The 22,216-nt window shown below is 40.4% G+C and overlaps 1 protein-coding gene and 1 long non-coding RNA gene across 3 annotated transcripts in view; both read left to right on the top strand.

Moving 5' to 3' along the window:
* Positions 1–4,226, top strand: part of LOC124375844 (NLR family CARD domain-containing protein 3-like) — a 63,122-nt gene extending 58,896 nt beyond the window's left edge. The window contains exons 22-24 of the mRNA XM_046834520.1: positions 1,125–1,298; positions 3,675–3,830; positions 4,025–4,226. Of these exons, the coding sequence (XP_046690476.1) occupies positions 1,125–1,298; positions 3,675–3,830; positions 4,025–4,031 (337 nt within the window). The 3' untranslated portion in view covers positions 4,032–4,226. The remainder of the gene's footprint in view (positions 1–1,124; positions 1,299–3,674; positions 3,831–4,024) is intronic.
* Positions 4,227–8,310: 4,084 nt separating this feature from the next.
* LOC124376129 lies at positions 8,311–22,216 on the top strand. Of its 2 annotated transcripts, XR_006923777.1 has the most exons (4): positions 8,311–8,479; positions 17,403–17,459; positions 18,794–18,910; positions 21,414–22,216. It is a non-coding gene; the product is annotated as an uncharacterized LOC124376129 (long non-coding RNA). The 2 variants fall into 2 exon arrangements; XR_006923778.1 differs by lacking the exons at positions 8,311–8,479; positions 17,403–17,459 and adding an exon at positions 18,411–18,496.

The following is a 22,216-nucleotide window of genomic DNA, read 5'->3' as shown; positions in this document are numbered from 1 at the left end:
GCACAGAGATTGTTCCAGATTCTCTGAATCTTTGGATGATATTATGCACTGTAGATGATGAGAACTTCAAACTCTTTGTAATTTTTCTCTGAGAAACTTCTTTCTGATATTGCTCCACTATTTCTCACCGCAGCATTGGGGGAATCTGTAATCCTCTGCCCATCTTGACTTCTGAGAGACACGGCCACTCTGACCTGCCACTCTTTTGCCAATTGACCTAATAAGTTCCAAATTGGTCCTCTAGCTGTTCTTTATATGTACATTTAACTTTTCCTGCCTCTTATTGCTACCTGTCCCAACTTTTTTGGAATGTGTAGCTCTCATGAAATCCAAAATGAGCCAATATTTGGCATGATATTTAAAAATGTCTCACTTTCAACATTTGATATTTTATCTATATTCTATTGTGAATAAAATATACGTTTATGAGAATTGTAAATTATTGCATTCATTTTTTATTCACAATTTGTACAGTGTCCCAACATTTTTGAAATCGGGGTTTGCACTAGCCGGAGATGTGAGAACCCAGATAAAGACTTCCTGTATACCTTACATACTCACAATGTTACTATTCTATAGACACTGAACAGACAAAGAAATATATTTAGAGAACTAGCATGAGAACTTTAACACTTCTAGACCATATAACTTTCCTAGCAGAGTGGCCAAAGGATGTGCATGCCAGCTAGCAGATGTTCACACTGAGATTTTCAACATCTCTTCTCAGTACCATCATTCCCCCATTGCACATTCAGAGTCGAGACAGCTAAACTACTGATGTAAAGCCAAAAAGCTTTTAATGAAGCGTAGACAAAACAAAATAAGTAGCTTTTAGTTCAATATGTTAGATTTGTGTCCTGTTGTGTTATTACATGTTGTTGTAGCTCCTAAGCGCTAGAGGAATGTTGTACTGTACCAACTGTGAATGCTTGAATTGACATTAAAAATCATTTGACTTGAACATCTTATATAAACATATTGTAGCTGCTTTTACCATGTTTGCATTTATAACTTTTAATGAGGTTTTATCTTATATTAAGAAACATAAGACTTGCAGATATGTGCAATAATCCATGCAAATGATGTAAAGTGAGAGAGTAAAATGTGTCATTGTCTTTCTGCAGGTTGTGGTATTGTGGCATCTCAGATGAAGGTTGTGTTACTTTGACTTCAGCTCTGAAATCAAACCCCTCGTATTTAAGAGAACTGGATCTGTCTCGGAATAAAATTAAAGACTCAGGAGTGAAATATCTCTCAGCTGTACTAGAGACTCCTTACTGTAAACTGGAGACACTGAGGTAAGATCAAGTCACATGATCTGTTCTTTAGAAGACTGGGGCAGAGGTTTGGGTGCAGCATCAAATATCTTGGGGAGGAAAATTATTTTATTTTAATCCATGTTTATGTTCTTTCTGAATTTGTTTTGAGAACTAAAAGCAGATCGGCACTGATTTGATCATATTTAATTGTAGATTGAGCACCACTTTGAACACTCCATCTCACATTTTAAATGATCTTCAATTGCCTTTAAAATAGCATCACTTCTTCTAGGTACATTTGCACACAGTTTTTGAAGGAACAAAGCAGGTAGCTTGTTCCAAACATCTTGCAGAACTAACAACAGATCTTCTCTCAATGTAGGCCACCTCAAACCATTCTGCCTCTGTAATACCAACAGACTTGATGATGTTGAGATCAGGACTCTGTGGGACCAAAAATATATCTTCCGGAACTCCATGTTCTTCTCTATGCTGAAGATAGCTCTTAAAGACATTGGCTGTATATTTGTGGTCGTTGTCCTGCTGCAGAATACATTTCGGGCCAATCAGATGCCTCTCTTATAGTGGTGAATGATGAATAAGAGTCTGCCTATAGCACATGTTGGAGGAATTGGCGAGCCACATTTTGTCTGTGTGTGTGTGTGTGTGTGTGTGTGTGTGTGTGTGTGTGTGTGTGTGTGTGTGCGTGCATGCAAAAAACTACTATTGGCACAAGCTCAGTATGCAGACCTCTAAATTAAAGAGCAGCAGTGAACCACCTGGAAAATATGATCCAAAAGATCCACCTGGGGTTTCCATTACACAGGCAGATGATGACTCCTCACACCCACCCTACTTCAATTACCAAAGTTTATCATCTATTCAATCATTAGCAGTGAATGTCAAACCAGCTTACACATAAGCATTATCTAGCTTATGCATCAGCTTATACATTAACATTATATCCACCGAAGTTTAAAAGTTTAATTCCTAGACCCTATGCTAAAACTAAAGGCGTGGATTACCTCCCAGTGCCAACTGACCTGAAATCACAAAGTTAATTCCAGGTTTTACTCACCTATTCCAGGTTTTACTCACCTATTCCAGGATTTACTCACCTATTCCAGGATTTACTCACCTATTCCAGGTTTTACTCACCTATTCCAGGATTTACTCACCTATTCCAGGATTTACTCACCTATTCCAGGATTTACTCACCTATTCCAGGATTTACTCACCTATTCCAGGATTTACTCACCTATTCCAGGTTTTACTCACCTATTCCAGGTTTTACTCACCTATTCCAGGATTTACTCACCTATTCAGGATTTACTCACCTATTCCAGGATTTACTCACCTATTCCAGGATTTACTCACCTATTCCAGGTTTTACTCACCTATTCCAGGTTTTACTCACCTATTCCAGGATTTACTCACCTATTCCAGGTTTTACTCACCTATTCTAGGTTTTTACTGGTTATACTGAGCTGAGCTACCTGAAAGAAAATGGATCGAATGGAACTGATCACAGGAGTGACAGGCAACCTTTAAAGCATTAAATATACATCACAAAGTCAACCAGTCCTCACACATCCTAACCTCTTCCTCCCTTTGCAAATTCACACTAACACTAGTGAGCTTGGACATGTAGGCATTTTGACCCAGCAGACCACGGAGGGTGAAAAGGCTCGGGTATACAATGAAGGAAATTCTTCTGAAAGATTAGTTACTATAATATAATAAGCACAGTGGTTAAAATGTATTGATCAAAAGTGCACTGAACTTTTAACCACTATATCTGTGATAATAGGATTACATTTTAATTGATAGAGATTGATGCAGAGCATGCTTATGGTGCAGAGTTGAGGATGGAGACCAGCATGCTTTGTTGCAAAAGGTTCATTACCCTGTTTTCATATTTGCAATTTTCCTTGTGTAAAATATGCTGTGGCCCCAAACAGACTCCTGCAGGCAGAGGACATGGACCTTTTAACAAAGGTTGGAAATGGTAGCTTGAGCTGTGTAGTATGAGGGCTTGAGGGCCCGAAGATCACGGGCATCCATTATTGATTTTTGCCCCTGTCCCTTGCACACAGATTCCACCTACAGATTCTCCAGATTAGTTGCCAGATGTTTCACCAGCTGTTTCTTTTTAGTAACACTTACTTTTCCAGGACTTTTGTTGCCCCATCCCAAAATTCTTTACACTTGTTGCAGCCACAAAATTAAAATTGTAATTTCATTAGTGTAAACATTTGATATGTTTTCAGTGATATATTATGAATAAAATATATGTTTATGAGATTTGTAAATCATTGCATTCTGTTTTTGTTTACATTTTACATAGTGTCCCAACTTTTTTGCAATTAGAGTTATTAATAGGGAGTAAAGAGTGATGCCTTTGTTTTTCTCCAGGTTGTGTGGATGTGACCTCTCAGATGAAGGTTGTGCTGCTTTGAATTCAGCTCTGAAATCAAATCTTACCAACCTGAAAGAACTGGATCTGACTGAGAATAAACTAGGAGACTCAGAGAAGAAGCAGCTCTTCGGTCTTAAACTACAGAATTTGAGGTGATTTAAAGATTTCAGATAAACGTTTATCCAAAATAAATTCATAATTATTGTTTGGTATTTTTTGTTGAAAAAGTAGCATGCCCCTATTTCTTTATAAAATAGAAGTCTATTTAATAATAATAATGATATTCCATACCTCTGGTTAACTAGTCAGCTTGAATATAAACATTATGCATTTTCTTCATTTCTAGGTTGTGAAGGATTTTCACCTGATGCAGAACCCAGATAAGGCATTTGACTGAAATGTGGCTTTTTCATAAGCACAATATCTACACTTTTTTTCCCCTCACATTGTACAATGACCTGAATATAATTGTATATATATCCCAACTCCTGCTGCAGAAAACATGCCCCAAACCATGACACTTCCTCCTCCACTTTTCACTGACTTCTTTACACACTTTGGGTTCAGTCTTTCTCCAGTTGGTCGCCGAACATAATGTTTCCCATCGGACCCAAATAAATTAAACTTGCTTTCATCACTGAAGTGAACTTTGGACCAGTTCTTCTCTGTCCACACAACATGCTTAGTCTAGTCTTTTGATTCTTTCTGCTAATGAGAGGTTTGGTCACTGCAGAGTGGCTTTCAGTCCAAATGCTCTTAAACGTCGAGACACTGTATGACAAGACAGATCCTTACCCTGTTCAGCGCTGAACTGGTGAGCAATTCCAGCTGCAGTGTGGAAACGATTGCCCTTTGAGAACCCCTGCAGTATCCTGTCCTCTCTTGTATTTGTCTTCCGTGGACGACCAGCCTTCTTGGCGGACTTGAATGAGTTTGTGATGTTGTAAAGATTAAATATTCTTGAAATCACAGATTTGGAACGACCAACTTGTCTTGCTATGGCTGATAGGGTCATCCCTTTGGCCTTCATCTGGACAACCTGCTGCCGGAGGCTTTCAGTCACTTTAGAACGGCCCACCATCTTGCAGAGTCAGTGAAACTGGAAGTTAGGCTGCCAGTTAAATAGGGGTTTACAGATAATTAAGGAAATTAGCACCAGGTACCAGATTAACACCAATAACTGGGAGGTATCTAAAAGTGTTCTCTAATTTTGATCAGTGTGTTTTCTGCAAAATAATGGTTTTTTTTTTTAAATGCCTTAGTTAATTTGTGGAAAAGGTGTTCTGGTAGCATGGTATAGACAGGACACAAACTCCTTCAACTGTTGAGCAGTGAAGATGACATTATTTCAGAATTGTTCAATTGTTTATAAATTATTCTCTAATTTTGATCGCCAGTGTATGTAATATGTACAGTTGCTGTGTGCACAGTGTTTTATGGGTTTTTTTTTAGACACATGCATGCATGTTGTTTTATTTCTAGGTAAACTCAAGGCAAAAACACAAGAATTGAATTCGATTGAATTCAATTTAAATAATTTGTATTTGTATCTATAACCAATAGACATTGTCTCAAAGCAGCTTTACACAGATAAAGTGGTTATAAAAGAATGTACAGGTTTAGTGCCTATAAGTTTGTCCCTAATAAGTGAGCCAGTGGCAACTGTGGTAAAGGAAAAACTTCCTGAGACTTCATGAGCATAAAAACTAAAGAGGAACCAGACAACAATACCGAATGTCTATTCATTACAGTACAAGTCAGTTCAATTCATGTTTATTTGTATAGCGCTTTTAACAAAGAACATTGTCTCAAAGCAGCTTTACACAGATAATGTGGTGATAAAAAGTGAATATGTTCTTTATAAGTAAGTTTGTCCCTGATGAGCGAGCCGGTGGCGACTGTGGTAAAGGAAAAACTCCCTGAGATGGCATTAGGAAGAAACCTTGAGAGGAACCAGACTCAAGAGGGAACCTCATCTCCATCTGGGTTGCACCGAATGTCCATTTATAGCAGATTGAAGATGTTGCGGGGTACAGTGATGATGATCAAAAGCAAAAAGTAGTCCTAAATCAATGTAGCAGACTGTTGACATTAACTACAGTCCAATCCATCCTTAAAGCGCCCGTTCTTACTCCAGAGAGAGAGAGAGAGAGAGAGAGAGAGAGAGAGAGAGAGAGAGAGAGAGAGAAGAGGGTGACAGGAAGAGAAGGATATGGATTATTAAGTGTAACTATTGGTGTATGAAAGTTAATGTCACTGTGCAGTTTGGACTCCGGCAAGACTCGCTATGGCAGCATAACTAAAAGGGGGAACCAGAAGGTAACACAGACATGAGGGATCTCTGGGATAAGAGACGACCCACCACACCACCGTCAACAAACCCGAGTGAACGTGTGAAAGTGAGGAGACGACAGCATACAAACATCCCAGTTCAACAAACACTCCATATCCATGATCCCTCCAGATCTGCTCCTTTACCTCACAAACACCTACTGACTAAAGACTCCACTAAATAAATAAGTTTTCAACCTCGACTTGAACACTGAGACTGTGTCTGAGTCCCGAACACTGATTGGAAGGTTGTTCCATAACTGTGGGGTTTATAAGAGAAACATCTGCCCCTGCTGTAGTCTTCATTATTTGAGGTACCAACAGATAGCCAGCACCTTTTAATCTAAGTAGGCGTGGAGGATCATACTGGTAAAGAAGTTCACTCAGTGTTAGATTTTTTAATGCCCAAACGCAACTTAATTCTTGGAGAGGTTTTCCATACGACCTGCGATGCCCGTAGTGCCTTTCTTAATTCAGGGAAGAATCACACAGCACACAGAATGCAGCAAATTATCTTCTTCCGTTTATTGCAGGCAGCAGAATGTATATATACACATCACAGAGAAAAGGCTGACTAAAGTTGTTTCCTGTTTAGACAAGAGGATATACTAGCCGGAGATGTGTGAGCCCAGATAAGTATTCTATAGACACTGAACAGACAAAGGAGTGTGTGTGAAACAGTGTGAAAACCGTCTTAACACTAACAAGAACTTTTTGGTAATAACTCAACTTGTGTTTTTTAGGAGAAAGAATGAAGTGATTCTGGAGTGAGTTAGATGAAGTGGTAGGTAGTCTAGCTTCGGTAAGGCAGCTGATACGCTGCATTATGGGATCTGTAGTTTGTTATCAGCGCTTCAGAACATTCCAGCGTCAATCAAGTCGAGCTTCTGTTGATGTATTTAACCCTATTGTACAGTTGATGTGAAACAGCGCCTCACAGTGGTGAAGAGAAAAGTGGATTCTGAGTAGATGTTTACTGACACTGGCGGTAAACACGTGTGTGTTATTAGTGGAGCGAATGTGACTGTAATTAAGGAATTGAATCTAAGACGGAACTACGAGACAAAACATCAGGAGAAGCTAAAAAACCTGTATGCAGAGCAGAAGATACAGAAAGTAGAAGAGTTAAAGAAGAATCTGACATTTCAGCAGACGTTTTTCACCAGAGCAAAATCAAAGTGAAGCTGGTGTGAAAACAGAGGAGAAATCAGACTCATGGAGAGCAAAATATTTTAAGTTATTTAAAGTTTGAGATTATTTTTAATAAAATGGCATAAGAGCAAAGAAATCTGATTGTTTTGATTTGTTGTTATTTGAACGTTTACTTAAAAGCACAATTGTTATTGATTTGTTCAGGGTTTTTTTCGCAGCATGTTCATATTTCTAACTTGTATCATTTTGACAGGAGAGATTTTTATGGAGAGCAAAATATTTAAATTTATTTAAAGTTTAAATTGATTTATTCTGGAATAATATTCCTGTCTGTTTTTATTCATATTTATGTTCAAAAAACATTGTTTTAGTGTGTTCAATAAATGTTTATCCTGTTCGGCCCATGACCTAAAGGGTGCTTTACGTTTTGGCCCCCTGTGCAGTTGAGTTTGACACCCCTGGTTAACACCATGGCCTCAGTAAGACTGTAATGTGTGGCTCAAAATTTTCTTTTGCAAAAATCCATCATTTTGGAGTATAGTTATAGGGACTGCTCTATTCAGTACCTTCGATTACAATTTTATTGGAAGTGATGAAGTTCCTAATTCTATGTATTTGTGACACCCTAAAGTATGTACACATTATGGGTATTGTGATTTTGAAAGAAAAAAAGTTTGTTTTCTATACCCTGTTTTTCTTTATATATATATATATATATATATATATATATATATATATATATATATATATATATATACTGTCTATGTTACATATATTTTATATGTTCAATTTCATGGAGAGCTGAAAACTGCAACGTTTAAAATGTCTATTGATGAGAAAAATCGGGACTTGTTTAAATGACGGTCACACTCGCGAGGTTAACACAACCAAACTCCTTTATTGCGAACTTTGTTTATCCATCCTCTTCCAATGTGCCTTTTCTCTATATCACCACCAATGCTTACGCATACGTCTGACGTCATCACTACGGATACCCATTTATACAAATGCATGTTAAACAGAACATTAACCCAATGTTCTACAGGACTCTTATTTTGAAAATGAACTGAGGATTTGCGTGAAGGAGCAGTGTCGCACGGGGTCATCATGGCTGATCGAGTACGCAAGGGCCTGGTGTGGGACATCAAGAAAAGTTTACTCAACCTGTCTTCTGTTGAACTGTTCCAAGTCGCCAAAAGCATCGGTCCAATACCAGGGAAGGACTTCTCAGAACTTGACGTTGAGGATCAAGAGGGCTGTCTTGAATACATAAATGCCTTCATGTACAGCACTCACCTGTTAGAATCAGAGGACAGAGGTATGGCTGAACTTTTGGTTTTACAAGGGACTGTAGAGGCTGTTATACTAGAGCATGGTGCTGCAGCGCCGGGTCATGGTGAGGTTGAGAGTAACGTTAATGTCTTACCTGTATCCACTTCACATATACACACCTCCACAGGTCACATGATCACTTCAGACACTGTGCATGTAGAATCACTCAAAACTGAATCTGATTTAGGGAAAGTTAGAGAGTTAGATAATAACCCTACAGTCACACACGCAGATTTCGAAGAGCTGAGCAGAAAACTCATTCAGTATCTTACACCACACCTTACACTTACGCCCACCTGTAAGACACAGTAGTGACATGCCGATAAATAAGATTCTTGAATGCACCTCACAGGGGATCTCTGAAAAAGTAGTTTCGTTACGAGACCTCTCCTACCTGCAGCGTCGTGAATTTAAGATACAAGGAGGGCTAATTGGTGACTATGCATCTGACATAACATATGCCAGTGTGTGTCGACAGATTGATGACCGAGTTAAAGAGAATTTCAGTGAAGCTGAACTAGTCAGGGGAATACTACGTGCAATTAAACCAGGTAACTTCAAAGAAATGATTATGAATAAGGAAAATATGACAGTGGAAGAACTTAAGAGGTTTCTTCAGTCACACCTAGGGGACAAAAGCAGCACAGAGTTATTTCAGGAATTTATGTGTGCAAAACAGATGGAGACCGAAACACCTCAACAGTTCCTGTACAGGGCAATAGGCCTTAAGCAGAAAATACTCTTTGCTATCAAACAGTCTTACACTGATGTGAGATACAGCCCAGCCACAATCCAAGATGTGTTTCTTCACACTGTGTATCAGGGCCTGGGGCACAAGTATAAAGACGTCAGGAGTGAGCTCAAACCCCTTTTGGCTGACCACAATATCACAGATGAGGCAATTGTGAGAAATGTAATGAAAATCACGAATGATGAAAACGAGCGAGCACGAAGATTGGGTCCAATAACTCGTCCCAAACAAAGCAATGCAAGCTCTGCCCAACTTGAAAGTGAACCTGACAGAAGAGCCACCTCAGAAAATCAAAACGCCCAATCATACAACTAACTGCTCGCATTGACACTAAGGCCACAACCTGAACACACCTGTCAATGCTTTACAAGAGACCACCCCCCAAAGCGAGGAGCAAAACTCAGAGGTTGCCCCAGGTGTGTTGAAGCTGGTCAACAGAACTGCACTCATTGTTTTCTCTGCGGCGAAGTGGGGCACCGGGCTCAAGGATGTCTCCGGAAGCAGAAACTGCAGGGAAACGGGAAACAGGCACTGCCAGGGGACGACCAGTGACCGAGCCTTGTATGTCCCAAAACCCTGAGGACTCCATTTTAGGGATCAAACCTGACTCTGTAAAATGTAAACCTACAACAATGTCTCCCTGCTATAAAGACCAAACCCTCTGTGAGAAAGGAAGGTATCAGCAAATTGACAGTCCATCACCACCTGGAACTAAGAAGGAAACTATTGTTAAATTGATAGGGAAAAAAGCCCTGGCTCAGTGTAACTTCAATGGCCTTGCGGTGACTGCTCTGCTTGATACCGGGGCTCAAGTAAGCATGATCGATCGAATCTGGAAAGACAAATACTTACCCACTGTAGACGTAAGGCCTCTAGTGGAGCTAATGGGAATGACAGAGCAGTTAGAAGTTTATGCCATCAATGGAGATCTAATACCCTTTGATGGGTGGGCTGTCATTACAGTCAACTTACAAGGAAACAACAACCCCGACCTCTCAATTAATGTCCCTTTTCTGGTGAGCCATATCCCAATTGAGAGGCCGCTGCTTGCTTTAATGTGGTAGAAGAGCTAATTCAGGGCCAACCAGAGCGTTTAGTTCCTACTTTAGTTTCATTGCTTTCCAGTGCAATAGCAGTATCGAGTGAGGAAGCCAAGAATCTGGTTAGTTTTGTACAAACGCCTGAGCACAGTGATCAACCTCAATGATGACATACCAGTACAACGTGCCTATTCTTCAATACCCAAACCCTTGTTCAAGGAAGTAAAGGATTACATCCAAGACCTCCTAGCGAAAGGGTGGATTGTGAAATCTAAGTCCCCCATCTCGGCACCAGTAGTCTGTGTTCGGAAAAAGGATGGGTCACTGCGTTTGTGTGTGGATTACCGCCTCCTTAATAAGAAGACCGTACCAGACAGACACCCTTTGCCGAGGATTCAAGACCTGATCGACACCCTGGGAGGGTATTCTTGGTTTAGCATGGTAAGAATCCCTTTTGGCCTGTCCAATGCACCAGCGGCATTCCAACGCAGCATGGAGGGGATGCTGGATGACCTCAGGGATGAGTGCTGTGCTCCATACCTTGATGATGTGTTGTGTTACGCCAGGTCATTTGAGGAACATGTAGGAGTAATCAGAAAAGTCCTTCAGACTCTTAGGCGCCACGGAGTAAAATTAAGGCCTGAGAAGTGTGAACTCTTTCGCCAGGAAGTCCGGTATGTGGGTCGTTTGGTGTCGGCCAATGGGGTAAGGATTGACCCTCACGATCTTGAGGCAGTGATAGCACTGAAGAGTCACAGACCCCAGACTGTTGGAGAGGTGCGGAGACTCCTTGGATTCCTTGGATATTATCGCCCATTCATACAAGACTTTTCACGTGTGGCCAACCCTATCTATGAACTACTCCAGACTCAGCCAGGGGCAACAAAGAACCAGTACAACCCAGGAAAGAGAAAAGGTCCCCAGATAACTTCGCGAACGTCAGTGGAATGGACCAGTGAACACCAGAAAACCCTCAACCTGCTAATAGACATACTGGTAAACCCCCCAGTCTTGGCATACCCAGACTTCAACCTTCCATTCATGCTGCACACTGATGCATCAGAAAGGGGCCTCGGGGCCATCCTATATCAGCTCCAGGATGGGAGGTTGCGGGTCATCGCATACGGCTCTAGGACCCTTTCTCCAGCTGAAAAGGGTTACCGACTGCATAGTGGGAAGCTGGAATTTCTTGCTTTAAAATGGGCGGTGTGCGAGAAGTTTAGGGATTATTTGTTTTACGCCCCTTACTTTACCATCTACACCGACAATAATCCCTTGACCTACACCATGAGCACGGCAAAATTGAATGCAGTAGGCCATCGATGGGTGGGAGAACTGGCTGATTTTCGCTCCGATATCAAGCATCGACCTGGCAAAGCCAACATTGATGCTGACACGCTGTCACGCCTTACTCTTGATATGAAGAAATATGTTGCAGAGTGCACAGAGGACCTCTCACTAGAGGTGATACGAGCAATCTGGGATGGAACTCATGCAGCTAGGAAGAAGGATGTGGCTTGGATTGCAGCACTGAATATGGCTCAAGCAAACATGGACCAATCTTTCTCTGCCCCCTTGTTGCCGCCTGTAAGCAAGGATAAACTCGCCAAAGCTCAAAGGGATGACCCAGTGATCTTAAGGATAATGGAGATGAAAGAGACAGATAAGGTGCCGGATGAAGACAGTAGGAGAAGTGTGAGGGGTCCAGCCAGGAAACTCTTAAGAGAGTGGAGCAAGCTGTATTTGGAAGATGGGTGTCTGTATCGGCACGTGGCTGGAAGAAAACCGCATGTACTTCCAACAAAGTATAGACAACTGGCATTAGAGTACCTGCATGATAGGATGGGACATGTAGGCCAAGAAAGAGTAATCCACTTAATGAGGGAGAGGTTCTACTGGCCACACATGAAGAAAGAAGTAGAGGAGTACATTACTAAAAAGTGCCCATGCATCAAAGCAAAAAAAACAGTGACACATGTCCGAGCACCTATGGGGAGTTTAACTTCCAGCTCGCCAATGGAACTTGTCTGCATCGATTTTCTGCACCTGGAACAGAGTCAGGGAGGGTATGAATATATATTAGTTGTCATAGACCACTTTACACGATTCGCTCAAGCTTACCCCACGAGAAATAAGTCCGGACGGACAGCGGCTGAGCGGTTGTTCAGTGACTACATCCCTCGCTTCGGCTACCCTGGAAAGCTACATCACGACCAGGGCAGAGAGTTCGAGAATGCACTGTTCCAGAGTCTCAGACAATTGGCTGGAGTGCGTCACTCAAGAACATCTCCATATCACCCTCAAGGGAACCCAGCTGAGAGATTTAACCGGACTCTCCTCCAGATGCTCCGAACAATGGCTGACAAAGAAAAAGCAAAGTGGAAAGATCACCTACCCCAGATTATACACGCCTACATTTTGCACTCGTCATGAGTCAACTGGGTACTCTCCATTCTACCTGATGAAGGTTTTGCTCAACAGTGGGCTAGAAGAATGGGTGAGGCATACCAAATAGCAAGTTAAAACAGCAAGCAGGCAAGTGCACGAGGCAAAGCCCAGTACGACCTCAAGTCGAAGTCAGAGGTGCTAAGACCCGGAGACAGGGTATTGGTCAGAAATCTTAGTGAGCACGGAGGTCCGGGAAAACTCAGACCATACTGGGAAAAAACATCTATGTGGTCACAGAGCAAGTAGCTGACAACCCGGTGGATAAGGTTAGCCCTGAAAATGGAAGCAAGAAGGGAACACGCACTCTGCATCGAAACCTGCTGTTATTGGTAAATGACTTACCTGTGGAAACTCCATTGGATCCTGGGAAACCTGTGAAGCGGAAGCAAAACAGTCAAAGGGACAGAGAGACACAAGGCAAGGAGCTCGCTTACCATGCAGGAGAAAAGACTGATTCGGATGAGAGTGATACTGGAGAGTGTTGGATGAGGATTCCTGCTAGTTGGACAGAACCTAGAAGAGAGAATACTTACCTACCAAGTTCAGAACCAAATCAGGAGAATCTTTAGGTAGAAATGTTGTCACCAGTACCTGCCTGTGGAGAACAAGATCAAATGTCAGTGTCACTACAAGGGGAAGATTTCCAAAGCAGTAGTCAGCCAATGGATGAAGCAGTTCACTGCTCCATATCCTAACCAAGGAGTGAAGACAGTGAAGTGGAAAGTCAAAAGATGAATGATGCAAGGGACTTTCCAGCAGAAGAAGATCCGATATTCATAAGACGATCTGCACGGGAATGAAGACCAAAGTTCATGTTCACATATGAGACACTAGGTCAACCCTCAGTACAACCCCAGAACACACTCAATCATGTAGCAGCTTATACAGTCCCATACTTACCTGTGTGGACAACACCGTATCCTTTGACACACTCCTTTCAGATCTCACCTTACACTGACATGAACACATTCAGACCATTCACATATCCAATGCCAGTATATTGAAACAAATAGATGCAATGTGTTGAAGAGTATTTAATTGTGTGAGTTTTTGTAACTGGAGCCTATTTCATTTTGTTGGGGAGGATGTGACACCATAAAGTATGTACACATTATGGGTATTGTGATTTTGAAAGAAAAAAAGTTTGTTTTCTATACCCTGTTTTTCGTTTTATATATATACTATCTATGTTACATATATTTTATATGTTCAATTTCATGGAGAGCTGAAAACTGCAACGTTTGAAATGTCTATTGATGAGAAAAATCAGGACTCTTATTTTGAAAATGAACTGAGGATTTGCGTGAAGGAGCAGTGTCACAGTGACACATTTGCTCCTGTATCCTCATTGATTCCTGTTTCTACAGGGACTTTTTAATCTGCTCACACGACCTTTTGCATGGGGCCTGTAACATATTCAGAAGAAATAGTGCGAAGAGTGAGTGATTGTCTCTCCACATGTTGTGTGATGTGTGTCTCGGATGAAGGCTGTGCTGCTCTGATTTCAGCTTTAAGATGAAACACCTCACACCTGAAAGAACTTGATCTGACCAGGAATAAAATAGGAGATTCAGTAAAGCAGCAGCTCTTTAGTCTTAAGTATTTTAAGTATTTTAGATAAACATATACAAATCTCATCTATACAAATATTTAAAGCAGAGACGCCCAAACTATGACCCGCAGGATAAAGTTAGCCACTGGTGGCCTTTGACTTGACCCACCATGCCATATTTGAGAAAAGGGGATAATAATTTTAATTTGGAAACACTTTTAAAAAAGATAAACCAGCTTCCTGTCTCTCATTAAGTCACCGAATAGCTGCATTAGGCATTGAACTCTATTGTACAATAAATTTTAAGGTTTCTCATTGTGCTGTACATTTTATTGAACTAGAACATTGCAAAGAACATTGGAAGCCTAGTGGTTAAGGCACTGGACTTTAAATCCGGGTGTTGTAAGTTTGAGTCCCGGCCATACCAGGCTGCCACTCTTGGGCCCTTGAGCAGGGCCCTTTATCCCAATGACCACAACTGAGCACCCATAAGGGTTAAGTACTCCGCCATGGACGGCTCTAAGTCCAGCTGTGACAGGAGGAGGGTGGGTGTTGGGCTAACAAAATTGCTATGGAAATGAATAATAACTTTACCGCTGGTTGTTAAAGAAGAAACACCAGAGCACATAAAGATTCTAAAGAAGTGTATGTGTATACCAGGAGCCATGGTGCTGGGTAGCAAGTTTTTGTAACCTAGTCAAGTTACAGAAAGTAACAGTGCAGAGGTGTGTAAATCAGAAAGGCAATGTCCAATGCAATAATATGCTCTGGCCCCATCACAATGTGATGTAGCAGTACAGATTTTATAAACATTTGGTGTAATTCTAAATGCAAGGATCATCTGTTACTTGGGAAAGTGTAATTCTCATGTCTTGCAGTATAGCTCAGTCTTAGAACAGACCTAGTGATCCAGTGACAATCCAGAGCCAAGGCCAGGGAGCAGATAGCAGCATGGAGACGTCTCTCAGGGTCCACAGTATTGAAACCAAAATATAGAAATTCATAGTATATTTTTCTTAGAAAACTATTAGCATTGTATTAGATTAAACTTAATGCACAGCTGGCACTTTTGATTTGTAGTTTGGGCTTTTAACTATCAGTGTTGATTATAAAATATTAATATTCCTGATCAGGAGTACTGTACTGTGCTTAACAGAAATTTGGATTAAACCAAATGAATATGGAGCGTTAAAGCAGCAAGTCATTCTGGATATTGTTCTGTACACCAGTCCCATCTAACTGGCAGAGGAGGAGGTGTCAGTAATTTATAAAAATCAGCCTCACACAAAATAAACACAAATAAATTAAAAATGTTTAAAGTACTTTACACCAACATAACATAGCCTTTTTGCAGCCTTAAGTCTTTTCAGATATTTACATATTTAATTTATTTTTCCACCAGATGTCGCCATTCTTTCTCTGAATACCTTTTTATTTTTGGTCACAGTTCTAGGGTTAGGGTTAGGGTTAGGGTTAGGGTTACCCTAACCCTAACCCTAACCCTAGAAAGACTTTGCTTATTTTTTTACCCTCAGAAGTTCCTCAGAAGTTAGAATTTTTTTTAATGGACTTACGTTTGCTCTGATTTGTGTACTTTTGGGTGACTAATCTTTAGAATATTTTGTTTTTTCACTGTTTTGTGGACTTTCAAAATACTTCTAGAGCTCCTGCTTTTCACACAGTCAAACGCTGACATTTTATATATATAAATAAAGCTTGCCATTTTACCATGTTAAATGTACATTTGCTGCAGCTACTGCTATGAGGTTTATAAGCAATGTCCTAGAGATATCAACTGTGATTGGGTCACTATCAAAAGTTTTTGTGAATAAATATTTCTTAGGTAAAAAAGCAGATCTGGACGGAGCATAGTTATTACAAGGTGATCTCAAAAAGTTGGAGACTAACGGTGTAACTGGTGCTGTTCTGACCCACGTGTGTTAACATGTCTGGGATTTCATCACGTTACATCAAGTTAGAAGAAAGAGCGAACATGAAATTCTGCATGAAACTGAATTTGCCACAAAGACGTTTGACGTGACATACAGCGAAGCAGCAACAAGTCAATCAAGGTGTTTCGAGCGGAACACACGTTTAAAAAGTGGAAGAACATCACTGGAAGACGACAAGAGACCAGAAACACCTTTAAAAATCTCAACCTTCAAAAATATTGAAACCGTTCAGCAACTCGTGCATGATGATCGTCAGCTTACAATTAACATGATCCCACTTCCTCACCCACCTGACTCACTATATTTGGCTCCTGCAGACTTCACCCCCAAAGGTCACAATTAGATTTTTCTTTTGTTTACTTAATTTGCATTTTGTATTTTTCTTTTTACAGCCTTTGTGTCAGTATATATAATATTTAAGAGTCGTTTTCAGCTATGGATTTTTGCTTGGTGCTGATACCACTCAATGTCGAAGAGCTACAACCATAAATTTATGTGCATTTGCATGTGTGGCATATAGCAGATGCCTTTATCCAGAGCCATTTACAATTATCTTATTTATAAAATTCAGCTGTTGAAGGTTATGGGCCATGCTCAGGTGCCCATCTGTGGCAGATTAAAGTTTCTAGGATTTGAACCTTCAAGACCTACTGATCAGAGGTCCAACACCTCCACCCCCAGCTACCACTTCCCTGTCACATGCATTGACCGTAGCTGTGCTTTCAGCTGGCTTTCACACAGTATATAAATAGAACTGGTGTCATGCTTTTGAAAGCCCAACAGACCAATTCAATTCTCTATAACACTATTTCAAAAGAATAGATTATTATTACTGATGACAAACACTTTTGTTCATAATCTTACCGACAGTAAATGTATTTCATTGTCTTTATTATTACATAAATGCTTCACCTGCACACTATATATTCAGTGTATCAGTTAAATGAACATTTTGCAACAGAGAAAGCAGTTAAGCATTTTGGGGAATATGTTTATATTAAAACTTTCAGAATGAGTTGCACTTATTTCTAAATCAAAATCAGAAAATGTACAAACACATTTAATATCATTTTCTTTATTACAACACAACCTCTTGGATTTTCTCCTCTTGTTTATGATGGACACAATTTTCTTTCCAAATGACTAAAACATCCCTCCATGTGCAGACCATCTGAATACAGGTGGTGAAAGACGAATGGAGGATATAAATCTGCATAGGGAAGGTGGGTTATTATATATATTCATATTCCTTGTTCAACACAGCCATTATGGTTGCACAAGTCAGGTGACTCTCAATGTCAGTCTCAGGCCCAGATCAATGTGGAGGGTTTTGTTATGAAGGACATCCAGTAAAACATGTGCCAAATCAAATCACAAATCAGAATTTCATAGCGGATCGGTCGAGGCCCGGGTTACCAACGACCACCACAGGTATCATTAACAACAGGGTACCGGTTTAAATTGTGCTGCTGTAGGCTGAAGGAGGAGAAGGAGAGGAGGAAGACGTCTACAGAGACAGCAGGGAAAGGAGAAGTGGAGGAGAGTGGAGGTTCGGGTTGGTACTATGACCGGTAAAGGGAGAGAGGGAGCTGATATGATGGAGAGGAGAAAGGTAGAGATGTTGTGTGGAAAGGGAGTAAGAGCAGGAACATTGGAGGTGTTTAAACTGTTCTATCATGGTGTAGATGGAAAGAGAAATGATGTAGGGGGGATTCTGAAGGAAGAGTACAGTAAGAGTGTAGTGTTTGTGTAGTGTTTGATTTGGCACGTTTTGCGCTGGATGTCCTTCATAACACAACCCTCCCCATTTATCTGGGCTTAGGATCGGCATTAAGAGTAACCTGGATTGTGCAACTTTAATGTCTGGGTCACAAATACAAACAAGATTATTTTGAGAAATTGGCAACACACCAACTGCTCTCGCTTTGCATGCCACACTCACCCTTCCCCAACGCATGTGCAAAGAGAGACTTTCCTTTTTATTATTATTATTATTATTATTATTATTATTATTATTATTATTATTATATATTTTATTTTAATTATTCCTTTTTTAATTCTATAGTTTTTATATTGTTTTATATATATATATATATATATATATATATATATATATATATATATATATATATATATATATATATATAGAGAGAGAGAGAGGGGGAGAAAGCGAAAGCGAATGAGCACAAGGGAGGGAGGGAGAGAAGAGAAATATTTTTAGAAGCCTTGTTATCATATTACCGCGTTGATTCCAGAAAAGGTAAGACTGCGCACCAACATTTCGATCCTGCTTGTCTAGACACGTGCTTTTCCATGCATGAAAATCACTAGAAATACTTGATTACTAAAATAATCGATAGCAACAGCTCTATTGTAACCCAACAATGTTTGTGTGTCTGTGTGTTTGTGAGAGACTATAAATGTTTTTTTTTGGTTGTTATGTCGTGTTCCTATTCATCTGAGGTTGTTTTTACCTGATTTTACAAACTTCTAAGGACATCATGTTTGTCTTTTTCAATTAATGTAATTTAAAAAAATAAATAGTGTTGTTGTTTAGTCACTCGCAGATAAAGAGACCAGACTACAGATTACTGAGCTGCGTCTCTATGAAGAGTGAGTCATCTATGGATCCTCCTTTTATATACACAGATGAAGAGTCCTCAACTGGACCCAGGTAATTATTTCTAAACCCTTAAACTCTGTAGGACATGGGTTTTTGATATTTGGAATTCCATTTTAACACAGGTCCAGGCAGGTTTGAACAGCTTGTTACCTTCAAAAAAAGAATCTTGTATTTACTTGTGTTTTAATTTATTTTGTGTAATAAACAATTTGCTTGATGATCTGAATCTTTTAAGCATCAACAAATATGCAAAACAAAAATTAGGGAACAAAACGTTCATGGCACTATACACATCATAAAATAATGCTGACAGCTGACTAAATGTTTACCACAAACAGAGACAAACAGCAATCAAAACAGAATCACCACAAACTCCTTGTGAGAAGGCTGGTAAGACTTTTTATTTGGTTGCTACACCATACATGGAGTTCACACTACAAAAATCTCTAAAGTCAGTCTCAAAACATCCCAGCTCGCAGCGGCCTCTCCAGATCCAAAAATGGTGCTTTCACCATATTCAACCCGACCTTTTACAAAACATGGACACCAGAGTCAGCTGTGTTCATGTGTACGACCACCAGACACTGCTATGGTACAGGCATCATGCAACCAATAATCTGCATGATTATGTCATCAATAACCTTCGTGACCTCCGCCGCAAAGACCAGGCCCCCAGCCCTCGGTTTCACCTGATGCCGGTGGCCTGGAGAGGAGACGTCTGAAGTTTGAGGGAATTCACCACTGTTTGAGGGAATTCAGCACTGTTTACATTGTCAGAGTGTACATTCCTCCCAGCGCTAATGCTAAGGAGGCACTGTGTAAACTCTACGGCGCTATTAGCGACCTGCAGAATGCTCACCCCGACTGGTTGTTTATTATCACCGGAGATTTCAACCATGCGAATCTCAAGACTGTGCTTCCTAAACTCCATCAGCATGTGGACTTTGCAACGAGAGGAGCGAACACGCTGGATCTTGTTTACACAAACATCCCCGGTGCGTATCGTGCGGAGCCCTGCCCCCATCTCGGATACTCAGACCACTGCTCTGTTATGTTAATTCCAGCATACAGACCGCTCATCAGACGCTCTAAACCGGTTCTGAAACAGGTGAAAACCTGGCCAGAAGGAGCCATTTCTGCTCTTCAGGACTGTTTTGAGTGCACTGACTGGGACATGTTTAGAGAGGCTGCAACCAACGGCAATTCCATTAACTTGTTTGAGTACACGTCAACAGTGACCAGCTACATCAGCAAGTGCGTTGATGTAACCATCTCCAAGACCATCACTACATGCTCCAATCAGAAGCCGTGGATGACTGCAAATGTGCATGTGCTGCTAAAACAAAATGACTCTGCCTTCAGATCAGGGGACAAGACGGCCTTAAGAACAGCAAGGGCCAAACTGTTGAGTGACCAGGTGAGGTTGCCCGCCAGATGAACACCAAGGAATTTGGTGCTCTTGATGATCTCCACTGAGGTCCATCGATGATCAGTGGAGAATGGCCGCTCTGTGCTCTCCTGAAGTCCAGAACCATCTCCTTGGTTTTGTCAATGTTCAGAGACAGGTCTTTTGCTCCACACCAGGCTGTTAACCATTGCACCTTCTCTCTGTAAGCTGACTCATCGTTCTTGCTAATGAGACCCACCACGGTCGTGTCATCGGCAAACTTGACGATGTGGTTTGAGCTGTGCATTGCTACACAGTCGTGAGTCAGCAAAGTGAACAGCAGTGGGCTGAGCACACAGCTCTGAGGACATATTAGAACACACCCACATGATTAGTGTACAAGCCATACTACTCCTCAGACCGTTGACCATCTTGCATATTGTCACTGTTAATGTTCTCCCAGACTTTAAGCAAAATTAGCATTAAAATATTAAAATAACTGCACAGATATTAGCAACAGAGTACACAGTCTGGTGGTTGCTGATACCATCAAATCTCACAGTTAGTATTGACATGTAAAATTATTTTGCAAAGAGCAGACTTCAATCTACATTGGACCCAGTCCACTATGCCTAAGATCCAATCTGCTGACATCATGTCTACACCCACCACACCTCATGTCAACAAATGAACAATAGATATTATTAATCAAGTTTGATCAAGTATTGATGCTACAGTTACACAAACAAATGCTTAGTAGGCAGCACCCAGATCCAATTCTTGTTCATGAACCTGCTTGATTTCTATTTCAAACTACCACCTGACTACAGTAGGACACCACCTTAGAGTTTGGGGTGATAACACTTGGGACAGGATCAGCCTCAAGATAATTTAACCCAGAACAGCATGCCTGGTGGGGTTTAGGCCACAAGTGCATACATTATGTAACATCCTTTATTTGTGATTTAAACATGGCCCAGATGCATGTGTTCAGTGGCTGCATGAGGTGTTTCTGAATTCAGGTGGTTCTCCTTGAAGCTGGGAGCAAAATTACCTTGGGCCAAATACTGGAAAACTGGATTTGATATCAGTGTAGTTGCCTTGACTGAGGATTTGCAGTCATCTGGAGGGTTATGGTGTTAATATTGTGTGTATGTTGTTGTGTAGTGTAACGCAGAAAAAAAGGCCAGACTCACCATCACCCAGCCGTTCTTCAATGATGAGTGATTCATCTATGGATTTTCCTGTTTATTTTAAAGCTGGAGAGTCTTCATCTGGACACAGGTATTTTATCTTTACATTGCTCAAAGTTTCTAGATTTTTCAGTCCAGAACATTTGCAAAATTCTTGTAGAAAACGTGTAAGAATTAAACATCACTGCATCAGGAGCTATAACAACCAGTTAAATAGTCATATGTGTGCATGCAAGTATATTTCACCATTCATCATTTATTTACAAAAAGTCTTCATTTTAGCAAAATTACTGCATCCAGCTACAAAATCAAGTTATTGGAAACAAGAATTAGGCATTGAAAAAAGGAAAAACATATGACTTCTCTAAACTTTTACAAAATTAATTTTTTTTGTACTTTTTCACCTGCAGGGAGAAAAAAATAATTTAACAATTCCTTAAAAAACAAAACAAAAAAACAAAGAATGTAAAAACAAAAACTTACATGTTGGGTCTTAAATGCAAAATTCACAGAGAAATGAAACACAGGTGGCGATGATTCGCTTTAAAAAGTACAGTGGAAAAAAGTAGGGAATGGAGACATCTGGTGGACAAAGTGTGGCATAATCTTAAAAATTCTGCGAGCACTTGGAAGTGCATATCAATGGAACAACTTTAAAAACAATATACTGAGTGGTAAATGGGCAAAAACTTAAGTGGCTAACATTCTGACTTTAAAAAGACTAATTTAATCAATTACAATATTTAGAAAGAAAATAAGTTTATTGAAATTAAACTT

Source organism: Silurus meridionalis, chromosome 22, assembly GCF_014805685.1.
Source record: "Silurus meridionalis isolate SWU-2019-XX chromosome 22, ASM1480568v1, whole genome shotgun sequence".
Classification (NCBI taxonomy): Eukaryota; Metazoa; Chordata; class Actinopteri; order Siluriformes; family Siluridae; genus Silurus; species Silurus meridionalis.
The sequence above is the reverse complement of the archived record's forward strand: the minus strand, read 5'-3'. Positions and strand labels throughout refer to the sequence as shown.